Below are 22,878 nucleotides of genomic sequence, written 5' to 3'. Positions count from 1 at the left end.
ATATTGCACAACCACACAATATAGAAAAAAAAATTGTAATGGAGGGATATACAGGGGCCACCGATATATACAAATAGTGAGTAAAAAACAGTATAATGTAAAGTATCAATATACACATTTATTATTACCATTATAATTACCACTCCCATTATCACCACCATTATCAACATTATTACCACTACTATTACTACATTATTAATTTGATGCAAAGCAATGATGACTGCACAGTAACCATGGTCAACAGAAGAAAACGTTGGCGGCGTCCGAATTAGCATACTTAAACAGTATGTACTAAATTGGAGGCAGTACGCACTGCTTGGTCGGTAAAGCAGTAGGCTCTTTCAGTACGCAAGTGTGCAGTATGCACGCAACCTCATACATACTACAACCTCCATCTCACCAACGTCACGTCATGCATGACGTCACATCGCCACCGTTATAACAGTTATTGCAGCTTCAGTTGAATTATGGGATAGATTATCGGACCACAAGTGTGCATTGTTTGCATACTCAAAAATGACAGCCCATTCAGTAGGTCATCCGGGTACTTTTCGTATACTGTTTAATGAATACTATGTATTCGTCACACTACCCGCTCTTGCGTACTGCTTTCGCGTACTGTTCAGTATGGAAGTATGCGATTTTGGACTCAGCCAATGACTTCAAGCATCACCCTCATTTTAAAGCAACCAGTCTGCTCTTCTAAATCAATCAGCATGACAGAGTTATATTAGCTGCCTTGTCCTTGTTAACACTTTTGCCTGAGCTAGTGAAAGGATCACTTAGGCAGGACTCAAATGCAATAGAAAAGTAATTTTCATGGCAAGGAATGACTTTTAATTAATTGATTTGACATCATAACAATCTAGCGACTATGCTAATTGCCACTATAAAAACTGAAGCAGCAAACATTGTTAAAACCAAAATTTGTGTCAGTTTCAAAACTTTTGGCAATGGCAGTACCATGTTTTAGGTTTAACATTACATTTGTGAGACAGTCTCAAAGAATAAAGTCTCTGGAATGTCTCCCATTACAATGAACACAGATGTTCAGCAGTAATGACCTCTCCAGATGTTAATCTGCCTCACTTCACTGGTCAAGTCTTTCTGAGATTAAATAGGAATGTGTGTAAGCAGAGTAATGCTCCATTCCCTGACACAGTAATGCTTCAGTAAACAGTTGCCTACAGTTCTGCTAATTTAATAGACAAACCATTACATAATCAGAAGTGAAAATGTACAAGTTTTACCTCTTGATGGTACAGCATGTTTTCAATGAGACTTTAGTGTCTAAACACAGTTTACTTACTGAAAGGATCTGAGGTTTTGGGGGTTGAACATCTGAGATGACTAGGAAAAAAATTATATTGGCATTTTTACCAAATTGCATTATGCTTTCTCTCTACTGGTGCAGACCCCCGCCCTGATTTAAAAGAGCGAACTGACACACATCCCCTCTGATACGTGAGCAGTAGCCGATCACATTTTTTCACCTGCACCAGCCGAGTTCATATGCGAATCAGCCCTGTGCAGCATTATTCCTCCACTCTGTGCAGATGCCATCAACCAGCCAGCAGAGGTCGTAATTGCATCACTTATGATGTCCCTATTTGGCTTCCTAACCCTGTATGAACAACAGCCAAACGTTGTTCATATAGCCGCCCAGCCCAGCTGGATGGCAGAGCTGAGATACGATACGATATTCAAATGTGCTAGCATAGTATGTTATGTTTTTTGTATGACAGGGACTTTTTATATGTCTGTCTGATTCTGCTGTCATAAGTACATAGAATAAAAAAAAAATTCATTTCACCATGTATATAATGAAGGTCTTGAGTACTATAAGGTTTGCTTGGCCCCACAAAATGACACAATATATGATGGAATCAGTACGCAAGAAACAGGTGCAATATGTAAAATGTTTATTATTAATATAATATTTAAGTATTATACAATTACCATTAACTCTCCATTAAGCAAATAAAACAATGTTTGCAGTCTCGCAGTCACCACTGATGAGGTGCACAGTTATACCGTTATACTGAGGTACGACTCCACTGATTGTACAACTTGATTACAGGTCTGTTGTAGAAAAGTGGACGATTTTACATATTTACGCTACCAGCTTGCTTTGGTGTTGTTGGTATAACGTCGGTATAGCGATTAAACTGAAGTATTTTCGCCCCAGTAGTAACGTGGCTTAAACAGTTGCTTTCTTGCAACAACCGTGCCCCAACAAACTGTACAGTATATAGTGTTTTAATTTGTGTCAAAAGCAAAAACACTTCTAAACTTCCGACATGGCTCATTTCTTTGCTGTTTTTGTTTATTTTTTCCCCACCATATCGAGAAAACCTCTCTCATTTGTTAACACTGTTATGCTAATGCTACCTCGTTAACAAGTGAGCTGTATCTGCACAGCGCTTCAAAGCGCTTTTAGCAGTGAAAAATATTATATAATTTGCTGCCTGTTGAAGCTTACAGCTGTTGTATTAACTATGCTATGGTATGGCGGTATCTAGAAATAAAAAAAAAATCTTATTATTAAGTTGAATAATTGAATCAATTGTTGAATTAAATGCTGTGATTTCAAACAGGTGATGTCAACACATTGATTTGGTACAAAAGCAGTATCCATGAAGAGTATTTGAGATGCATTTATAGGTGTCTTCTTTAACTTACATTTTACCAAACAGTCAAACATTTCTTGAAATAGGATTTTATGATGGACAAAATTAGTGAGTCTTATTAGTCTTAATAGTTAAATTCATGTGTTCATTCAGTCCAGTTTTTGGATTTCTATGGACTAGCAGCTGTAAGCCTTACATCACCGAGCACAATGCCAAAGGTTGGATAGAAAGGTGTGAAGCACGCTGGCACTGGAGTCTGGAACAGTGGAAACAGCACAGCGGATGGATGAGTCTGGGTTTGTTGAAGGCCAGGAAAACATTATCTGCCTGACTGCATTGTGCTAGCTGTAAAGCTTGGTAGAGGAAGGATAATATTATGTTTTTTTAGGGGTTGGTCTAAGCTCCATAGTTCCAGTGGAGGAAAATGTAATGCTTCAGCTAACCAAGACATTTTGGACAATTGAATGCTTCCAACTTTGTGGGAACGGTTTGAGGAAGGACTTTTTCTGTTCCAGGATGACTGTCAGTGTCTGATGGAAAAGCTCTTTTGGATGAATGGAAAAATAGGACTCAAACAGAATTCTGCTTTGCTTTGGGGTGTTTGGGGTGTTACTTGTATTTTCTTTATCTGTCATTTCTTTATAATCTGAAATTATTAACATGTGGCACAACTGTGCAGCAGCTAGTGTGGGTCCAGCACAGTTGATAGTGTGGGAGTCTTACAGCTTTAGGGACCTGATGTCCTCAAGTTCTGTCTTTGGTCATTGTGATTTTGGATTCATTTACATTTGCATAGGTTTTCTCTAGGTACTCTGTTTTTGTCACCCAAAAATGTGTTTATACATTGTTCATAGATAGGAGTGAGTGGGTGAATGAATAAAATAAAAGTATACAACAATTCCTCTGTGTAATATAATGTGGATACATTAATAATAATGATAATAATAATAATGATAATAATAATAACATGAGAATTTCACTTGGCTTTGAAAGTTCTGGAGAATTCTTAAACTCAAAGCATGATTGAGGGTAGCTTCTTTGAGTTCACACTGTTTATGCTTGAAGATGTAATGGACTTTTTGAATCAGTCTTCCTACTTGTTGACATAGGTTTGAGGTTTGGTTGAAATTCCGTTTCAAGTAACTCAAGACCTTTTATTTCATGCTGTGGGCAAAAACAACATACAAACGTTGGTAAAGTGGTTTCCAAGAAAACCAAAATATTTTGCCAGGCTAGTGTTTCCCATGATGATACCATAGATCATTTAAACGGATAGCACAGTCGAGCAGCTGGGTCTTTTAGACTTGGATTTGATCCTCGACACTGGTCACTGACTGTGATGAGTTTGTCTTGTTTATTCAGTATCTATGTGGTTTTTCTCAGGGTACTCAAGGGACTTGAAACACAATAGTCCATGGACCGATGTGTGAGCAAATGAATCACTATGTATCCCTGCAATGGATTGAAAGCCTGCAAAGTGATTTTTTGTCACTTTGCAGGGTTTCAACCAGTAGAGGTTGCCTGGTTCCAGTGCTATCCAGAAGCATTTAATTAATTGTGCTTGAAGTTAGTGGCCATGTTTCATGTGAGTCAGATCTCAGGAAAAGTCATTTATTTACCCTCACTGAGCACTTTATTAGGTACACCTATATAGTTTGTTTATTTATTAATTGTTTTATAAGGTGCTGACCATACAGAAAAAAACTTACTGCAGCCTATTTGTGTAACTGGCCCATCTGCCGTGTAGACTGGTAGGGGGCATGGACTGCAGTATGAGGAGCAGATTACTGACAGGGCTGGTTTCTTTAATCAGCACTTTAAAATAGGTCTCTGTGCCTCATTAAACTTAAATAAATTTCAGCTGGAGGGGTTTCTTTTTAGTCCAGCCTCATTTGTCAGACACTGGTAAATCAAGTAGCTGACATTAGGATAACAATGTGATTGTTGTCCTTTCTGTTTTGAACTGTCAATCATTATTTTGGTTTCCATTCATTTTAGTTTATTGCTTTAGACTATAATGTACTTCAAGTATTGAGGTTTAATAAAAACTTTTGTTAGGTTCATTTCTTTCATCCTTGCAGATGCGGGGCGCCACCTGGCACATTCGTGGCAAAGCTCGGTCTACCCTATTACAATCTGTTTTTTTTTTTTACATTTAGCCACTCCTCTGTACCTCATTCATAAGACCCCCATTGACCAGATGATTAATAAGTGGTGGACGATTATCTGAACTGCAATGACACGTTAATGACATGGTGTGTGTTGTTTTGGTATGGGTGTATCAGATGCAGCAGTGTTAAATTAATGGCCTATTTATTAGGAACATATACTCTGTTATCACGCATTGTAGATAGATAGATAGACAGACAGACAGACAACTTTATTAATCCCATAGGGAAAGTCAGTTACTACAGCATCTCAATATACATTAAAGCAAAAAGTATTAAGTACAAAAGTATTAAAAGTACACAGGTGTACAGTTAAGAGACTAGTAAGCTGTAATCAGTGACCAAAACACAGTGAAAAGTACAGTAAAACAACAAGTGTCTTTGTGTCCTTACTCCAGGTATTATCAAGCCCTCATGTTTTGTTGAAGAAGCTGTGAAATACATTTGTTTGGTTGCTTAAGCTCATTGATTAACCATAAACCATAATGTGAATAATAAAAAGGTCGTAAGTTAAACATTTTTCTAACATGTTAGACAGTGAAGCTGAGGTTTGAATGTACTGTAAATGTGTGAACGTAATCCTGCAATGACAATGATCTACCCCAAACTTGACCAGAGGGTTCAAATGTTGATCTATTTAGTGTACATTAAAATGCTTAAAATTACTTTATTTTCTTACTTTCTTTTTGTAGAAAAGCTTCTTGTCCTTACTGTGGCCACACAAGAGACTGATGGCTTCCTTCGATTCATGCAGTCAGCAAATTATTTCAAATATTCTGTAAAGGTAAGACTACTTTCCTAATACTTATTGTACCGGTAAATTTTTACTTGGTCTTAATTTGATTAACTATTAGACTTGGAAGAATCAGACATTCAGTCAGACTTCTGTTTCCAGCATTCTTGAAATTCTCATGTAGAGTCACCAAATAAAGGGGTCTAAATAACTTCCTAAATTATAAGGGTTCTTCAAAAAGTTTCTGCACTTTTAAAAACTATTTATTAAGAATTTCAAAAACAAATGACATAACTTTTCTACATAGTCACCTTCTGATGCATTTTTCCCAGTATCGTACCAACTTTTTAATGCCATCAGCCAAAAATGTTTTTGGTTGAGCGCGTATCCACTAATGCACCACTGCTTTCACATCATCACAAGAAAATCTTCTTCCCCTTAAAGCTTCCTTGAGTGGTCCAAAAAGATGGAAATCAGATGACGCTAAATCCGGACTATAAGCTCTCCCTCAGTCTCTCAGACACAACCAATTACTACTCCTCCCACCCTCACCTATTTCAATGAAAATATAAAAGTGTGGAAAACTTTTTGAAGATCCCTCTTCTTCAGTAGGTGATTTGAGACACATCACACAGTATAAATTTATACTAAAATTACTGGCCATTTGGGTGGCACAGTGGTAAAGTCTGCTATAGTAAGTAGGGTTGTGTCAGGAAGCTCATCAGGTGTAAAAAACTGTGCCCGATAAGGCCTTTGGACCAGAATTATTTCCTGTAGTGACCCCTTAATACAAAATTACTGTATACTATTTTTGCATGAATACTTTTTAATATGGCTAACTGTGAAATATTTAATCACTTATTGTTCCAATTCAATGTAATTACTGTACACTGTACTGTTTTACACAGTTGTGTAGTGTACGCTAGGCCTAAAGACCTCAGCTCAGTCTGGATTCCAGGAGCCTAAGCTTAAGAGTAAAGGTCTTGGAATAGTTATTGTGATCTTAACATATTTCACAGCTGAACTACAAAGATGGAATGGGGATTGGTAACTCCATTAATGGTAAAGATGTCTGCCTTCAAAGTCTTGCTTCTTCATTCTGCTTTGATTATGCTAGAGGTTTATGCTAAGGGCTGATTTGTATTAGACATTCTGAACATCCTTCTTTCATGAATCATGTCTAGGTCTATCAATGCTAACTAGGTAGGTAGTTCTGTGCTTACTGACATAATGGGCAAATTGAGGGTGAAGAACAGCAGCTGTTTTTGTTTTGATGTTTTCTTAGGTACTGCTATTTAAAGAATTCAAGCAGATAGTTCCCATCAAACCCGACAGAAAAGAAGTCAGGATCTACAAATATAATACCTGATGAAGTAAACTGTTCACTTCATTTTCAGTGCTAGCGGAGCTGGAACGCACCCTGGACGGTGTTCCAGTCCATGTAGGGTAGCACACTCATCTATTTACTCGCTCACAGTTTGCAGCCAATCCACATACCTACTTGTTTTTGTGAGGTAAAAAAGTGCCAGAAGAAAAACACACTGGCATATAAAAAAACAAAACTCACCGCAGACAGACAGGCAAATATCCCTAAGATCTATACATTTAATAATGTGTTGTGGTCTGTTCTAGGTGTTGGGGATGGGTGAAGAATGGAAAGGAGGAGATGTGGGAAACTCGATTGGTGGAGGACAGAAAGTCAGACTCCTCAAGGAGTCTATGGAGGCTCTGGGTGACCAAGAGGACCTGGTGATCCTCTTTGTGGACAGGTAACACTTGATTTCGGAGTGTAAAGATTGATTACTTACTCAGTTTCTTAACCGCATATCCAATTAGGGTTCGGGGAGGGGAGGAGGTGCTAGAGCCTATCCCAGCTTTTCAATGGGCGCAAGGCACACAGTAACACCCTGGACAGGGCGCCAGTCCATTGCGGGGCAGACACACATACACACACATACACACACACCCATAGGGCAATTCAGTGTCTCCAATTAACCTGACTGCATGTTTTTGGACTGTGGGAGGAAACCGGAGCTCCCGGAGGAAACCCACGCAGACACGGGGAGAACATGCAAACTCCGCACAGAAAGGACCCAGGCCACCCTGCCTGGGGATCGAACCCAGGACCTTGTTGCTGTGAGGCGACAGTGCTACCCACCGAGCCACCGAGCCACTGTGCCACCCTAAGGTATAATTATAATAATATAAATTATAATATAAATGTAAGTTAAATGTTCAGAACCATGTGCACTCTGTTGTTGCACCCTATGCAGCTAAAAATAGATGCTTAGTTTGATACTACCATAAATGCAAACTCTTTTCATTCATATGTAACAGAATGCTCACAGCACTTATGATTCTTTACATGGTCAAAATTAATAACAGCAAACAATTACAGTATGAAACAGTTAACAGTAGAAGTAAAGTAACAGGACTAGTTGCACCTTTCTAGTGAATGGTGAGCCGAAGCCCCAGACCTGCAAAAATGTATAATGTTGCCAAAAACAGAAACAAAGTAAGACCGGACTGGATTGAGGGCCAACAAAGAAGCTGGAAAGTGTTAGTGGGGGAAAACATGAACTACAGTAAAACTTCTACCTGAAGCAAATAATGCTTACGAGCCATGAGTGATTGTCAGTCAAGAGAAAATCACACATTAATCATCTGTGCCAGCAGCTGAGCCACATTACAAGTACATAAATCTTTTCTAGAGGCAAAGGATGGTCCTGCTCATCATTATCTCCTTTATATGATTTATTACTGTTGGGACCCAGATAATTTGTTCATTCTCTGTATGAATAATAGAGAAGGTACTTGTTGGCTTTCGAGAGCAGGTACTTGTTGGCTTTAGTTTTTCGAGAGTTTAAATGAACTCAAATGCTGCTCTATTAACAGGCAGAAGGAAAAAAGTGTTGATAAAGAATTTACCATAACCCCCATGCTGAGTGATTTAGTTCCATGTCTCTCATTTTCCATGCTGTAGAAGTACTGCAGCTGTATGTTCAAATTATTTCACTAATGTATTCTTTTTAAGATATTTGGATGAAAGAAAGGTCAGGCTTCTCATTGCTTTGCATGTGCACCAGATGTTGTTTTTAGAAGAAATGCTGCTGTTAGGATATTGTGCTATTTGATGTGTTCATGTGATTGGGTGTAATGTGTGGCTAAATTATGTGGTTGTAATCTTATCAACAAGCTATAAAGGACACCAAAATATATTACAAACAGAATAAAGGTGATTTTATACATTTGAAGAGAAAAAAGTCTTATACAGTGCACAAGACCATTAAGTAAGGGCACTACTTTTCACTGACACACTCCAAAGTCTTGTAGAGACTCTTGTAGACTTAAAGGGGAAATATGCAATACTAATGTCACTGGTTTAAAAACAAGCTCAGGACATTCTTTTTCATTCTGTAGCATAGATATTAAAATACATTTATTTTCACTAACCACTTAACCATACAAACCCCAAAAATGTTGAAACACTTTGTAAATTGCAATATAAATAAGTATCTGTGATTTGGTAACTCTCCTGAGATTTTACCCAACTGACAAATATACAAAGAAAAGAGTTGCAATTTGATTTTCATACCCATTTTGCTTCATTTAAGACTTTAGCTGCCCAGCAGACTTTGGTCGCTACTGACCAATTCTCCTCTCCATGATGCATCAAATATTATCAGTAGGAGACAGATCTGGACTGCACTGTTTTAGCATGTGCAGAATGAGGCCTGTCATTGTCATGCTGAAATAGCCATGGACTTCATGTTGCCTTGATGGTAGCACATCTCTCTCTACAATCTCAAAATACATTTCTGCATTAATAGTATCTTCAAACATGCAACAAGCACTAATGCACCCCTATATTGTGGTAGATGTTGGCTTTTGCACCTTGTGCTGATAACTGGATGGGCCTTTTCAGCTTCGAACTAGAAAACGCGATGCCCGTTTCTCACAAAAACTTAAATGTGGACTGACTACAGCGCATGTTTGCACTGTCTTTTGGTCCATCTGAGAGGATCTAGGGTTTGGAGAACTTTCTTAATATAGAACTGATGTACAACTTTCTCTTTGCATGATAGTGTTTCAAGTTTCATTTCTTGATGCAGTGGCGGACTGTGTTAAATGACAATAACAAAGTACTGCCAAGTCCATGTGTCTATACTGATCCCAGTACCATGATGGTTTTTAACGTAATCCCAGGGCTCAAAGGTCATACACATTTAACAATGGCAGGAAAAACCAGTCCTTCAGACCTAGGGACAATCTAGACCACCTAATGCACTTATTGCATGTTATTTGGAGGTCAGAGGAAACCTGTGTGGACAAAGGGGTAACATGCTAATCATTTTACAGACAGTGCTCTAAGGTGACGATCAAAATTAGGTACCACTCTTCCAGCTGCCCTAATAGAAGTGTGTTTTTAATTAGTTTTACATCATTCAGTGTAAAAATTTGGGATCACTGGACACAAGGAAATGATACATGGTGGACAGATCACCATCACAGTGCACCAGATCTGTGTGCATGTAGAGACAATTACAAATCACTAATCAACATGATTTTGGGAGGTAGGAGAACCTAAAGCACCTAAAGGAAAGCCAGAACATGCCAAGCCTCACACAGAACCTAACCTAAGGCAAGGAACAAACCCAGATCCACACAGCCGTGCTTCTGTATTGCCTCTATACTACCAGCTGCACAAGCCTGCCAAAATCAAAATTTAAAGGCCAAAAAGGGATAAAATCAGCAGCAGTGATATTTTATTAAGATAATACAATTATCAGACAGTTGGTGTTTGTGCACATATGATAGGATCTTTTAAAATAAATGCTCTTTTATCTACATCCATTACTCAAGTGAAATTATAGCATGTCCAGTATGTCTGGCTCTAAGTAGTAGAAACTGTTGTTAATTACAATAACAGCAGCACACACAGCAGCCAGTGTGTTCAGCTTTGTACATACCCACCTGAAGCTGGTGCTGTTTTAGATTTTTTGGACCGATTTATAAAACACCTTTTCTTCACCCATGGAAAGTTATCATAGAACTCTCAGAAGTTTTGAGACTGTTAATTATAAATGCCATCGCCTGGAATGAGGGTTAAATTTCGGGTTTCTTTATAGTCTCAGCATTTAGTGGAAAGCTCATAATGACAGTCTGTACCCAACCATTACTCAGACTCGTGTATAACCAACATAGATTACAGTACACCAAATTCACCTTCTTTTAGTCTGCCATCTTTACGTGCAAAGGCTACGTGTCTAGTCAGTAATGCAAGGCTGGTGAATGTAAATGCTGCATAGATGATTTACAATGAAGGTACAGTCTAAGCATAGAGATAAGCAATCGACCTTGTAACCCTTGTAGCTTTAGTCTGTCTTAACGGTGTTATTGCTTTTACTTTTGCATTCTCACATTTTGGATGTGCTCAGTTTCCCTGTGTACAATGGCACGACATCCAAAAATGCTTAGAAAGTTTGTGTTCTTTAGTCAGATTGCTGTGGGTCTTTTAAATGATTCATTTGGACACCTTTACGACTTTACTAATTATTGATTTTAGGTGTTTTAGCCACATATAATCCTAATGTATATAAAATCTAATAAATGCTTACATTTTTTGGCAACAATTTTGGCGAGGTGTTTTCTGTAGACATGACTTGACTGGATTAAATAAGAATAAGCTCCTAAATCCTATGAAACGCCCTTTGGGATAACTGAAAAGCTGTAAAGGCTTTATACTGTATATTTGCAAAAGGGAAGGGGGAGGGACCTCCATATTAACGTCCAATTATATTATAACATAAGTTATATTAGCTAATTAACGTTAGTTAAGTCTGTTTATTTGAATATAATATAGTACATTATACACCGATCAGCCATAACATTAAAACCACTTCCTAGTTTTTACACTCACTGTCTATTTTATCAGCTCCACTTACTATGTAGAAGCACTTTGTAGTTCTACAATTACTGACTGTAGTCCATCTGTTTCTCTACATACTTTTTGGCCTGCTTTCACCTTGTTCTTCAATGGTCAGGACCCCCACAGGACCACCACAGAGCAGGTATTATTTAGGAGGTGGATCATTCTCAGCACTGCAGTGACAATGACATGGTGGTGGTGTGTTAGTGTGTGTTGTGCTGGTATGAGTGGATCAGACACAGCAGCGCTGCTGGAGTTTTTAAATACTGTGTTCACTCACTGTCCACTCAATTAGACACTCCTACCTAGTTGGTCCACCTTGTAGACGTAAAGTCAGAGACGATCGCTCATCTATTGCTGCTGTTTGAGTTGGTCAACTTCTAGACCTTCATCAGCTGCCCACAGGGCGCTGTTGGCTGGATACATTTTGATTGGTGTACTATTCTCAGTCCAGCAGTGACAGTGAAGTATTTAAAAACTCCAGCAGCGCTGCTGTGTCTTATCCACTCATACCAGCACAACACACATTAACACACCACCACCATGTCAGTGTCACTGCAGTGCTGAGAAGAATCCACCACCTAAATAATACCTGCTCTCTGGTGGTCCTGGGAGAGTCCTGACCATTGAAGAACAGCATGAAAAAGGGCTAACAAAGCATGCAGAGAAACAGATAGACTACAGTCAGTACTTGTAGAACTACAAAGTGCTTCTATATGGTAAGTGAAGCTGATAAAATGGACAGTGAGTGTAGAAACAAGGAGGTGGTTTTAATGTTATGGCTGATCGGTGTATAATAATAATAATAATAATTATGATAATAATAATAATAATAGGCTGGCATAGTGGCTTGGTAAGTAGTGCTGTCGTCTAGCAGCAAGAAGGTCTACCAGGTCTTGGGTTTGATTCCCAGGTGGAGTGGTCCAGGTCGTTTGGTTGTTCTTCCTGTGTCTGTGTGGGTTTCCTCCGTTTGCTCTGGTTTCCTACCACAGTTCAAAGACATGCAGTCAGGCCAATCTGAGATACTAAATTTCCCTAGGTTTGAAAGTATAGGTAAATGTGTGTGCGTGTTTGCCCTGTGATAGACTGGCGACGTGTCCAGGGTGTTTCCTATCTTTCGCCCAGTGAATTTTACCCTCCGCAACTGAAAAACAGGCAATAAATAAATGAATAATAATAATATTCTCTGTGTTTTCTGTACTCACAAGACACATGTTTAGACTTAACTCACATTATCTGGTGTTTTTTAGGCATGTGATCTTACATCGATAGTTATAGTTATCCACAGCCAGACATCGTTTACACACCACACAATAGTAATTACCTGGCTGCATTCCAGAGTTATAAAAATCCAATAAAACTATTATTACCTAATAAAAAGTAACACAAATTGTATTTGTCTGTCTGAAAGGTGTTAAAAGTAAATCTTCTTCCAGTTACCTTCACTGTTTACCTTTCACCAACTATTACATGGCGCCTTTTGTTTTTAATTTGTAGTGAAACGTTAACAGTGTTGAAACAGGCAGGCATTTGTGCCCAGGTGCAGACCAGATGTAAGGATGTGTGATGTAGTCTGCTTCCTCTTTTGACATTTATGGTCCATGTGAATGAGTAATGCCTGTAGAAGAAAAAAATGGAGCTTTTATACATCTTATAATGCTTTTTCATACTGATACACACATGCCTGTTAGAATCTAGTGCAAAATGAATTGCAGATATTATATGATTTTTTTATTATCTTACCCGCCCAGTTCAGGCTGATTAATAAGCTCATGAGTTGATGCAGGTGTGTTTAATCATGTCACAATCATTACTGGCTTATAAATAGTGGCTTGTGCATTTTTTAATTACATCATCTAACGTGTGGTTGAATGTTTCTCTTTCTATATTAGTTATGACCTTGTCTTTGCTGGAAGCCCAGAAGAGATTCTGAGAAAGTTCCAGCAGACCAATCATAAGGTGGTTTTTGCTGCAGAGGGTGTGATCTGGCCAGATGCACACCTGGCAGAGAAGTACCCATATGTCCCCAGTGGAAAACGCTTCCTCAACTCTGGAGGTGAGTACCTTAAAAATAATTGGAGTTAAAGTTTTAACTGTTTGATGGTTTATATGTAGGGCCCTACCAAATTCACAGGAAATTGTGCTTATTTCACGTACCTTGTTTTTCAAAAATCACTGATTGCATGGATTGTTAAGGAAAAGCGCCACATTTCATGGCAGTCATTAAATAACACTCATAAATTAAATTATAGAATCAATGGAAGCTACAATACAGTTAGCCTACCTTAATAGCTCCCTCTCAAAGATGAATATTCTTGTTTGTGTTTTGACACACCATCCTCTGCGTCTACAGAATTGGTTGGAAGTCTTCCAAACTCAGTTACACGAGTCGTACTTTTAGCTGCTTTAGACTTTAACCAATTGTTAATGTAACTGAGCTATCTCTGCACAGAGATGATCACGTGTGTAAAGAAGCACACTTTTCCTTTTGACTGTGGAATCCCCCAAAGGGACAAAATGCACTCAATAAGTAAAAACACACATCAAACACTGTCAGTACACTACACCACAGAAAAGTCTGTTATTACTAACGTAATTACCATATGATTGCTAGGACCGCCTCATATTGCATATTGCATATTGTGTTCTGTCCTTTGATGCACCTTTGCATTGTGCTGTGCATAACCTGATTGATTAGAATCTTGCCCAACAATTTTAATCTAACTGTAGCACCAACATGATCTTTACATTTATTATGGTGAGTTGTTGTACTATCCAAAATCTTTATATCACAAAATCCCTAAATAGACCACATTTGAGATTTTCCCATTTGCAGGCAAAGCCAAAAATACAGATGGTTGTTTGTTAGGCTTCCAATGAGCCATGGATATTTCCTATACCATGTGGAATGGTTTGTTGAACATGCTGACCTTACCATTTGGTTTGGTAATCCTGATTTTTGTATTTGGTCTTCCTACTGCTTTAAAATACTACTGAGTTAAAATGGTTTATTTATTAAAACATGTACAACATCATCTGTTTCCATTGTTGCTTTATTAGCAGTAATCAACAAAGCTAGCAGAAAAAACTATTATTCACTAAACATGACTATTCTTATCTTTGCTGTATGAATAATGACACAAGATTCATAGTTACAGTGTATCACAAAAGTGAGTACACCCCTCACATTTCTGCAGATATTTAAGTATATCTTTTCATGGGACAACACTGACAAAATGACACTTTGACACAATGAAAAGTAGTCTGTGTGCAGCTTATATAACAGTGTAAATTTATTCTTCCCTCAAAATAACTCAATATACAGCCATTAATGTCTAAACCACCGGCAACAAAAGTGAGTACACCCCTTAGTGAAAGTTCCTGAAGTGTCAATATTTTGTGTGGCCACCATTATTTCCCAGAACTGCCTTAACTCTCCTGGGCATGGAGTTTACCAGAGCTTCACAGGTTGCCACTGGAATGCTTTTCCACTCCTCCATGACGACATCACGGAGCTGGCGGATTTTCGAGACTTTGCGCTCCTCCACCTTCCGCTTGAGGATGCCCCAAAGATGTTCTATTGGGTTTAGGTCTGGAGACATGCTTGGCCAGTCCATCACCTTTACCCTCAGCCTCTTCAATAAAGCAGTGGTCATCTTAGAGGTGTGTTTGGGGTCATTATCATGCTGGAACACTGCCCTGCGACCCAGTTTCCGGAGGGAGGGGATCATGCTCTGCTTCAGTATTTCACAGTACATATTGGAGTTCATGTGTCCCTCAATGAAATGTAACTCCCCAACACCTGCTGCACTCATGCAGCCCCAGACCATGGCATTCCCACCACCATGCTTGACTGTAGGCATGACACACTTATCTTTGTACTCCTCACCTGATTGCCACCACACATGCTTGAGACCATCTGAACCAAACAAATTAATCTTGGTCTCATCAGACCATAGGACATGGTTCCAGTAATCCATGTCCTTTGTTGACATGTCTTCAGCAAACTGTTTGCAGGCTTTCTTGTGTAGAGACTTCAGAAGAGGCTTCCTTCTGGGGTGACAGTCATGCAGACCAATTTGATGTAGTGTGCGGCGTATGGTCTGAGCACTGACAGGCTGACCCCCCACCTTTTCAATCTCTGCAGCAATGCTGACAGCACTCCTGCGCCTATCTTTCAAAGACAGCAGTTGGATGTGACGCTGAGCACGTGCACTCAGCTTCTTTGGACGACCAACGCGAGGTCTGTTCTGAGTGGACCCTGCTCTTTTAAAACGCTGGATGATCTTGGCCACTGTGCTGCAGCTCAGTTTCAGGGTGTTGGCAATCTTCTTGTAGCCTTGGCCATCTTCATGTAGCGCAACAATTCGTCTTTTAAGATCCTCAGAGAGTTCTTTGCCATGAGGTGCCATGTTGGAACTTTCAGTGACCAGTATTAGAGAGTGTGAGAGCTGTACTACTAAATTGAACACACCTGCTCCCTATGCACACCCGAGACCTAGTAACACTAGCGAGTCACATGACATTTTGGAGGGAAAATGACGAGCAGTGCTCAATTTGGACATTTAGGGGTGTAGTCTCTTAGGGGTGTACTCACTTTTGTTGCCGGTGGTTTAGACATTAATGGCTGTATATTGAGTTATTTTGAGGGAAGAATAAATTTACACTGTTATATAAGCTGCACACAGACTACTTTTCATTGTGTCAAAGTGTCATTTTGTCAGTGTTGTCCCATGAAAAGATATACTTAAATATCTGCAGAAATGTGAGGGGTGTACTCACTTTTGTGATACACTGTACATAGTTATTAAACCCTTCCCTCAAAACTGCTATTTGGTGTATTGATGTTAGGCGCCTGCCCTCAAGACTCGGTATTCACTAGGGCAGTCATCTCTGCTGATTCGTCACTGATGTTAGGGTGCAAAATCCAGGGATAACCAGGATTTATAGGATCTATTATAATAGATATTATTAGGAGGCTTAGGGAGGTCGACCTTTGTACAGTAAATTTTGATTGCAGTAAGGGGGTGCTGTTGGTATTTTGACTCAAGGAGATCATTTTTGTGACTTTGTAGTGGAAAAACAGTAATAATATTAATAGTTTAACAGGCTATTGTATTACATGTATGTATAATTATTTTTTATTAAAAGTTTAGGGAGTGGAGGCTCCTTTGTACAGCACCCCTGAAGCAGAAAAAAGTCAAGGCTTTTGCAGTGGATGCTTGGCAAGATCAACCTTTGATTAATAGCTAAGAACCCTAATCATTGACCCACCATTTACTGTTCCAGAGAATTCAGACATTGCTGTGCTTTTTCCGGATGCTGAAATGTCTCAACGATTAGTTGATATACATGACTGTTATTTTGTTTAACAGCCAAAATTCCAGTATGCATGTGGTAATACAAACCGCTACTTCCTCCTTTAACTTGTAGTCCTTTCAAGAAAACCCCAGAGACCATCAGTTTCTCCAAACTTTGTGAAAACATAACTATTCTAATCAAGCAGAAAATATTTGTGGTTTGTTCTTATGCTAACTTAAAAGTATAGCTGTATTTGGATCAGGACAGATGTAAAAATACACAGGTTTGATTAAGTGTTGTGTAACTGTAAATCCTAAAAGGATTACTGAACCTTGTTTCAATTAGCTTAAACGTACAGATGCTGGTCTAAGCTAGTTTCTGCTGTCATGTACTAATCAGTTACTAGTGAAAATTGGGTAGTCCTGTTTTTTTTCTGCTGGATTAGTAGGTTGGTAAGCACTGGTTTAGGGAAAGAATTAAGGGTACTAAAATGATGTAACAGTTTAGAGTAGGTGGCTCAGTAAACAACAACAATTAAGTAGTTTCATTTGAGCTGAAAATCTGTCAGATAAAAACTTCACAGACCAGTATTTCTTTGTGGTGACCATATTGCGCCGTTTTGAAGACTTTCATGTAGGTGTTTTTTTGTTTTTTATTCAGTCCATCAAATTTGTAACAATGGGCTATGGGACAAGACGAGGGGTGGACACACAAGCAGAGATGGTTTAACAAAGTATTTAATAATAACAACAAAACAAGACAGGATTACACAAGACAAGACACACTAAACCCTGACCTAAGCTAATGCTAACCGCTAACACTAATCTAAAACACACATGAACAAGGCTAAGGCTAAACATGAAACCTATGCTAAATCCTAAGCTAAAAATACTAATGCTAAACATGAACAAGACTAATACAAGACATGAACAAGACTAAACACTTAACAAGACTTCTGAACATTAACTAACAAGAGCATGACATGACAAGAGCATGAACCAACAAGAGCATGACAAGTGACGAGACAAACCAAAATCTACCAAATCAAATCATACAAACCAAATTCCAAAAGCAAAATAAACCAGAATACCAAAATCGTGACCAAACCAAATCAAAATAGTGTCCAATGACTGGGCCACAACTGCCTTCTTATATGCCGTACGTATTACACCTAAAACGAGGTGCAGCTTGGGTAATTAGCAGCAGGGGACCAATCATAATGAGGAGCGTTGGCTTCAGCATGTGCTCCTGGAGAGAGGTCTGGTGATGAGGCACCCCCATGACAACATTAAAGGCAGTGTTATAACAGGACTTGTGGAAGGACTTAGAAGATGAGAAACACCAAGATTAACCTGGTTATTCATGCCATTATGATTTGGATTACTTTATTTATTAGAGGCTAGTTTTATAGAATAGAATAGAATGCCTTTATTTGTCATATATACATATACAGATGTACAGTACCACGAAAATCTTTCTTCGCATATCTCAACTTGATTGGAAGCTGTGGTCAAAGCGCAGGGTCAGCAGTGGCTGCATGGCAGAGCTGGGATTCAAACTCTCAATCTTTCAGTTGATAGCCCAAAGCCCTACCTACTAGGCTACCCTGTAGAAAGCTTACATCACTCAGTATTCCCAGGTGGACTTCCATCTAGGTACTGACAGCCCAACCTTGTTTAGCTTTTGAGATTGGACGAGATCGGACTTTCTCAGGGTGGTGTGGCAAAGGGCACTGGAGAATCCATCTGTGCAGCCAACCTTTGCAAAGTGATAATGGCATAGTGTCGTAGCAGGATTACTAAATAATCTTACATAGACATACACTGCCATCGCTTAACAGATCTTTAGTCTCATTTACATGAAGCATTTGTAATGTTTAGTTTACACCAATGATAATGTAATGTGATCTTACTGAGTGGGTGAGTGGGTTCCTCTCAAACATTTTCCCTTATCCAATTTAGGCAGCTTTATTTTGCCACTATCACCTCTGACTTGATTATTTTAGACTTTTGACTCAGGACATTTTATTAGTACTACATAAATAAAAGTTGATACCACTTGATCTAACTTGAGTTTTTCTTTAAGGGGGCCAGAGAAAGTGTTTTCTGAGAAAATCTGTAAGCAGTGACGTGGTATTTCCTGCAGCACATTAGAAATACTGTTCTGTTCATGTCAGGTCACTCACTGAATAGGGTATTCATAAGATTAAGCAGAGTAAGCAGTGTGAGAGAATGAGAGGCAAAAGACATGCAGTAGTTCAGATCTAAAACGAGAAATAGACATTGCATGCATGTGTGTGTACACTTTCCTTTCACCACACCCGATTTAACTGGGGTTCATGCTTTCTTCTTTATCTCTATCACTTCCTTTCACATCTCCACCCAACCTCAAACTAAATAGCCTCATCAAGTCCTCCTTACTAATCACTCAGTATGTGGTTCTTTGAAATCACAGTGTTTACTTTGTGTACTATTTTTGAACAGCAGAATTACTGCTTCTGTTGTGGTGGTCAGTAACTTTGTGCAGACTTACCTTCTGTAAAAAATGTGTGGAATTGCCTTGAGGCTTTGTTTGTTTTGTGTTCTCTTTTTGAAACTTTCAACCTTATGAACTAAAGAGTCAAGTGTTCTTGAAGCTTTAGTACTGCAAATCGCTTTTGGAGTTAGTATGTCATATAAAAAGGAACTCACTTGTGAATAGGCAAAACCAAAAAAGGAGAGTTTGCACAAGACTTAAACAGCATTTTACATAGTTGAGTCACATTATTATGAGCACTTGCTATTTTTGACGGTGGCAGCGCGTAGCTCATGAAGGACGTCACGTTTCGTGAACTGGCTTGGTGAGTATATAAGGTGTGTGATAGACTGTCTGCACATATATCCCTCATTGCTGTCATGGATAAAAGTACCATGGGTAAAATTGTCTTCTTTGGGGCGGATGGGATTTTCCAGCAAGACAATGTGACGGCAAGAAATAACCGACATTGTTTGGAAGAACATGACCAAGACTTCCAAGTACTACCCTGGCCCCCTAATTTCCCCAGATTTGAACCCAATTGAGCATCTGTGGGACCACCTTGATCATCATGTTCATTCTATGTAACCCCCCATGCATCCGCCAGCAGCTGTGGGATGCACTGCAGTCAGCATTGCTTCAGAGTCAGTGTATAAGGTGTGCGATAAGCTGTCTGCACATACAGTGTATCACAAAAGTGAGTACACCCCTCACATTTCTGCTGATATTTAAGTATATCTTTTCATGGGACAACACTGACAAAATGACACTTTGACACAATGAAAAGTAGTCTGTGTGCAGCTTATATAACAGTGTAAATTTATTCTTCCCTCAAAATAACTCAATATACAGCCATTAATGTCTAAACCACCGGCAACAAAAGTGAGTACACCCCTAAGAGACTACACCCCTAAATGTCCAAATTGAGCACTGCTTGTCATTTTCCCTCCAAAATGTCATGTGACTCGTTAGTGTTACTAGGTCTCAGGTGTGCATAGGGAGCAGGTGTGTTCAATTTAGTAGTACAGCTCTCACACTCTCTCATACTGGTCACTGAAAGTTCCAACATGGCACCTCATGGCAAAGAACTCTCTGAGGATCTTAAAAGACGAATTGTTGCGCTACATGAAGATGGCCAAGGCTACAAGAAGATTGCCAACACCCTGAAACTGAGCTGCAGCACAGTGGCCATGATCATCCAGCGTTTTAAAAGAGCAGGGTCCACTCAGAACAGACCTCGCGTTGGTCATCCAAAGAAGCTGAGTGCACGTGCTCAGCGTCACATCCAACTGCTGTCTTTGAAAGATAGGCGCAGGAGTGCTGTCAGCATTGCTGCAGAGATTGAAAAGGTGGGGGGTAAGCCTGTCAGGGCTCAGACCATACGCCGCACACTACATCAAATTGGTCTGCATGGCTGTCACCCCAGAAGGAAGCCTCTTCTGAAGTCTCTACACAAGAAAGCCCGCAAACAGTTTGCTGAAGACATGTCAACAAAGGACATGGATTACTGGAACCATGTCCTATGGTCTGATGAGACCAAGATTAATTTGTTTGGTACAGATGGTCTCAAGCATGTGTGGCGGCAATCAGGTGAGGAGTACAAAGATAAGTGTGTCATGCCTACAGTCAAGCATGGTGGTGGGAATGCCATGGTCTGGGGCTGCATGAGTGCAGCAGGTGTTTGGGAGTTACATTTCATTGAGGGACACATGAACTCCAATATGTACTGTGAAATACTGAAGCAAAGCATGATCCCCTCCCTCCGGAAACTGGGTCGCAGGGCAGTGTTCCAGCATGATAATGACCCCAAACACACCTCTAAGACGACCACTGCTTTATTGAAGAGGCTGAGGGTAAAGGTGATGGACTGGCCAAGCATGTCTCCAGACCTAAACCCAATAGAACATCTTTGGGGCATCCTCAAGCGGAAGGTGGAGGAGCGCAAAGTCTTGAATATCCGCCAGCTCCGTGATGTCGTCATGGAGGAGTGGAAAAGCATTCCAGTGGCAACCTGTGAAGCTCTGGTAAACTCCATGCCCAGGAGAGTTAAGGCAGTTCTGGGAAATAATGGTGGCCACACAAAATATTGACACTTCAGGAACTTTCACTAAGGGGTGTACTCACTTTTGTTGCCGGTGGTTTAGACATTAATGGCTGTATATTGAGTTATTTTGAGGGAAGAATAAATTTACACTGTTATATAAGCTGCACACAGACTACTTTTCATTGTGTCAAAGTGTCATTTTGTCAGTGTTGTCCCATGAAAAGATATACTTAAATATCTGCAGAAATGTGAGGAGTGTACTCACTTTTGTGATACACTGTATATCCGTCATTGCTGTCATGGGTAACAGTACCTTAGGTAAAAGTGTCTTCCCTGGGGCGGATGGGATCTTCCAGTAAGACAATGTGACATGTCACACGGCTAGAAATGTCCAATGTTGGTTGGAAGAGCATGACCAAGACTTCCAAGTACTACCCTGGCCCCCTAATTTTCCCAATTGAGCATCTGTAGGACCACCTCGATTGTCGTGTTCACTCTATGGATCCTCCCCTACGCACCCTCCAGCAGCTGTGGGATGCACTGCAGACAGCATGGTTCCAGATACCTGTGACAACCTACCAGGACCTTATTGAGTCACTTCCAGCCCGTCTAGCTGCTGTCCATGCTGCACACGGTTACTCTGGATACTAGCTGGTGGTCATAATAATGTGACTCAACTGTGTATAATTCCTTATGTCTCTGCTCAGGGTCAGGATTTATTACAGAAACTGTGGAGAGCTTTGGTTCATTGCAAAGTGAACCATAAAGTGTTTTATTAAGCAAGTACATTAACACTTAATTGATTGTTACATTTTTGTAGGTATTTTTAATACTTTTTAATGGCCACAAATTGACCATCGTATTTATTCCATTATAGAATGTTTTTAAGAGGGTGGTTTTAAGTGGAAAGTTCACTTGTGGGTCAGCATTAGTGCTTCAAATAATGATTAGTGTAAACCTTCTAAATTGTGCATATCTATAATAATAGGCATAGAGAAAATAAATAAGTGTCCACTAAGCTGTTGCTACCAGTTGGTCTGGAGCTCACACAGACATGATTGGCTGTGTCTGGATGGAAAGACCAAACAGCCTAACAATTGGGAGCTGCTCTTGTAGGTGCACTCTCAGTGTTGGTCTCAAGTCCTAATAAAATAAAAAGGGTTGTGTCAAAAAAAGCATCTGGTGTGAAAACTGTGCCAGTTTAAGTATGCTGACCGAATTCATTCAAAGTGGTGATCTCAGACTAAGTCATTTTTAAAACGAAATAATTGCTGTGTACATCCTGTCACGCTTTGACGCCCTAAAACTATACGACTTTCCATGCTCTCTATAAATCCTAAACCTTTCTTCATAGTAAGCCATAATTTTATTTTATGTTGTTTTTAGGCTTTATGGGCTATGCCTCGTACATACATAAAATGGTGATGCAGTGGCAGCTACACGACAACGATGACGACCAGCTCTTTTACACCAAAATCTACTTGGATCCGCTAAAGAGGGTAAATATACAGTTGAAGACTGAGTATGTTCTTTTGTGAAATCCACAGCCACTGTGGGAA

At 39.5% G+C, this 22,878-nt stretch overlaps 1 protein-coding gene across 1 annotated transcript in view; it reads left to right on the top strand.

Moving 5' to 3' along the window:
* The window catches only part of plod2 (procollagen-lysine, 2-oxoglutarate 5-dioxygenase 2), a 79,355-nt gene that overhangs the window by 19,873 nt on the left and 36,604 nt on the right, over positions 1–22,878 (top strand). The window contains exons 2-5 of the mRNA XM_062992289.1: positions 5,491–5,582; positions 7,164–7,300; positions 13,353–13,516; positions 22,706–22,818. Coding sequence (XP_062848359.1) covers positions 5,491–5,582; positions 7,164–7,300; positions 13,353–13,516; positions 22,706–22,818 — 506 coding nt within the window. The remainder of the gene's footprint in view (positions 1–5,490; positions 5,583–7,163; positions 7,301–13,352; positions 13,517–22,705; positions 22,819–22,878) is intronic.

This window comes from Trichomycterus rosablanca, chromosome 3 (assembly GCF_030014385.1).
Source record: "Trichomycterus rosablanca isolate fTriRos1 chromosome 3, fTriRos1.hap1, whole genome shotgun sequence".
Classification (NCBI taxonomy): Eukaryota; Metazoa; Chordata; class Actinopteri; order Siluriformes; family Trichomycteridae; genus Trichomycterus; species Trichomycterus rosablanca.
The sequence above is the reverse complement of the archived record's forward strand: the minus strand, read 5'-3'. Positions and strand labels throughout refer to the sequence as shown.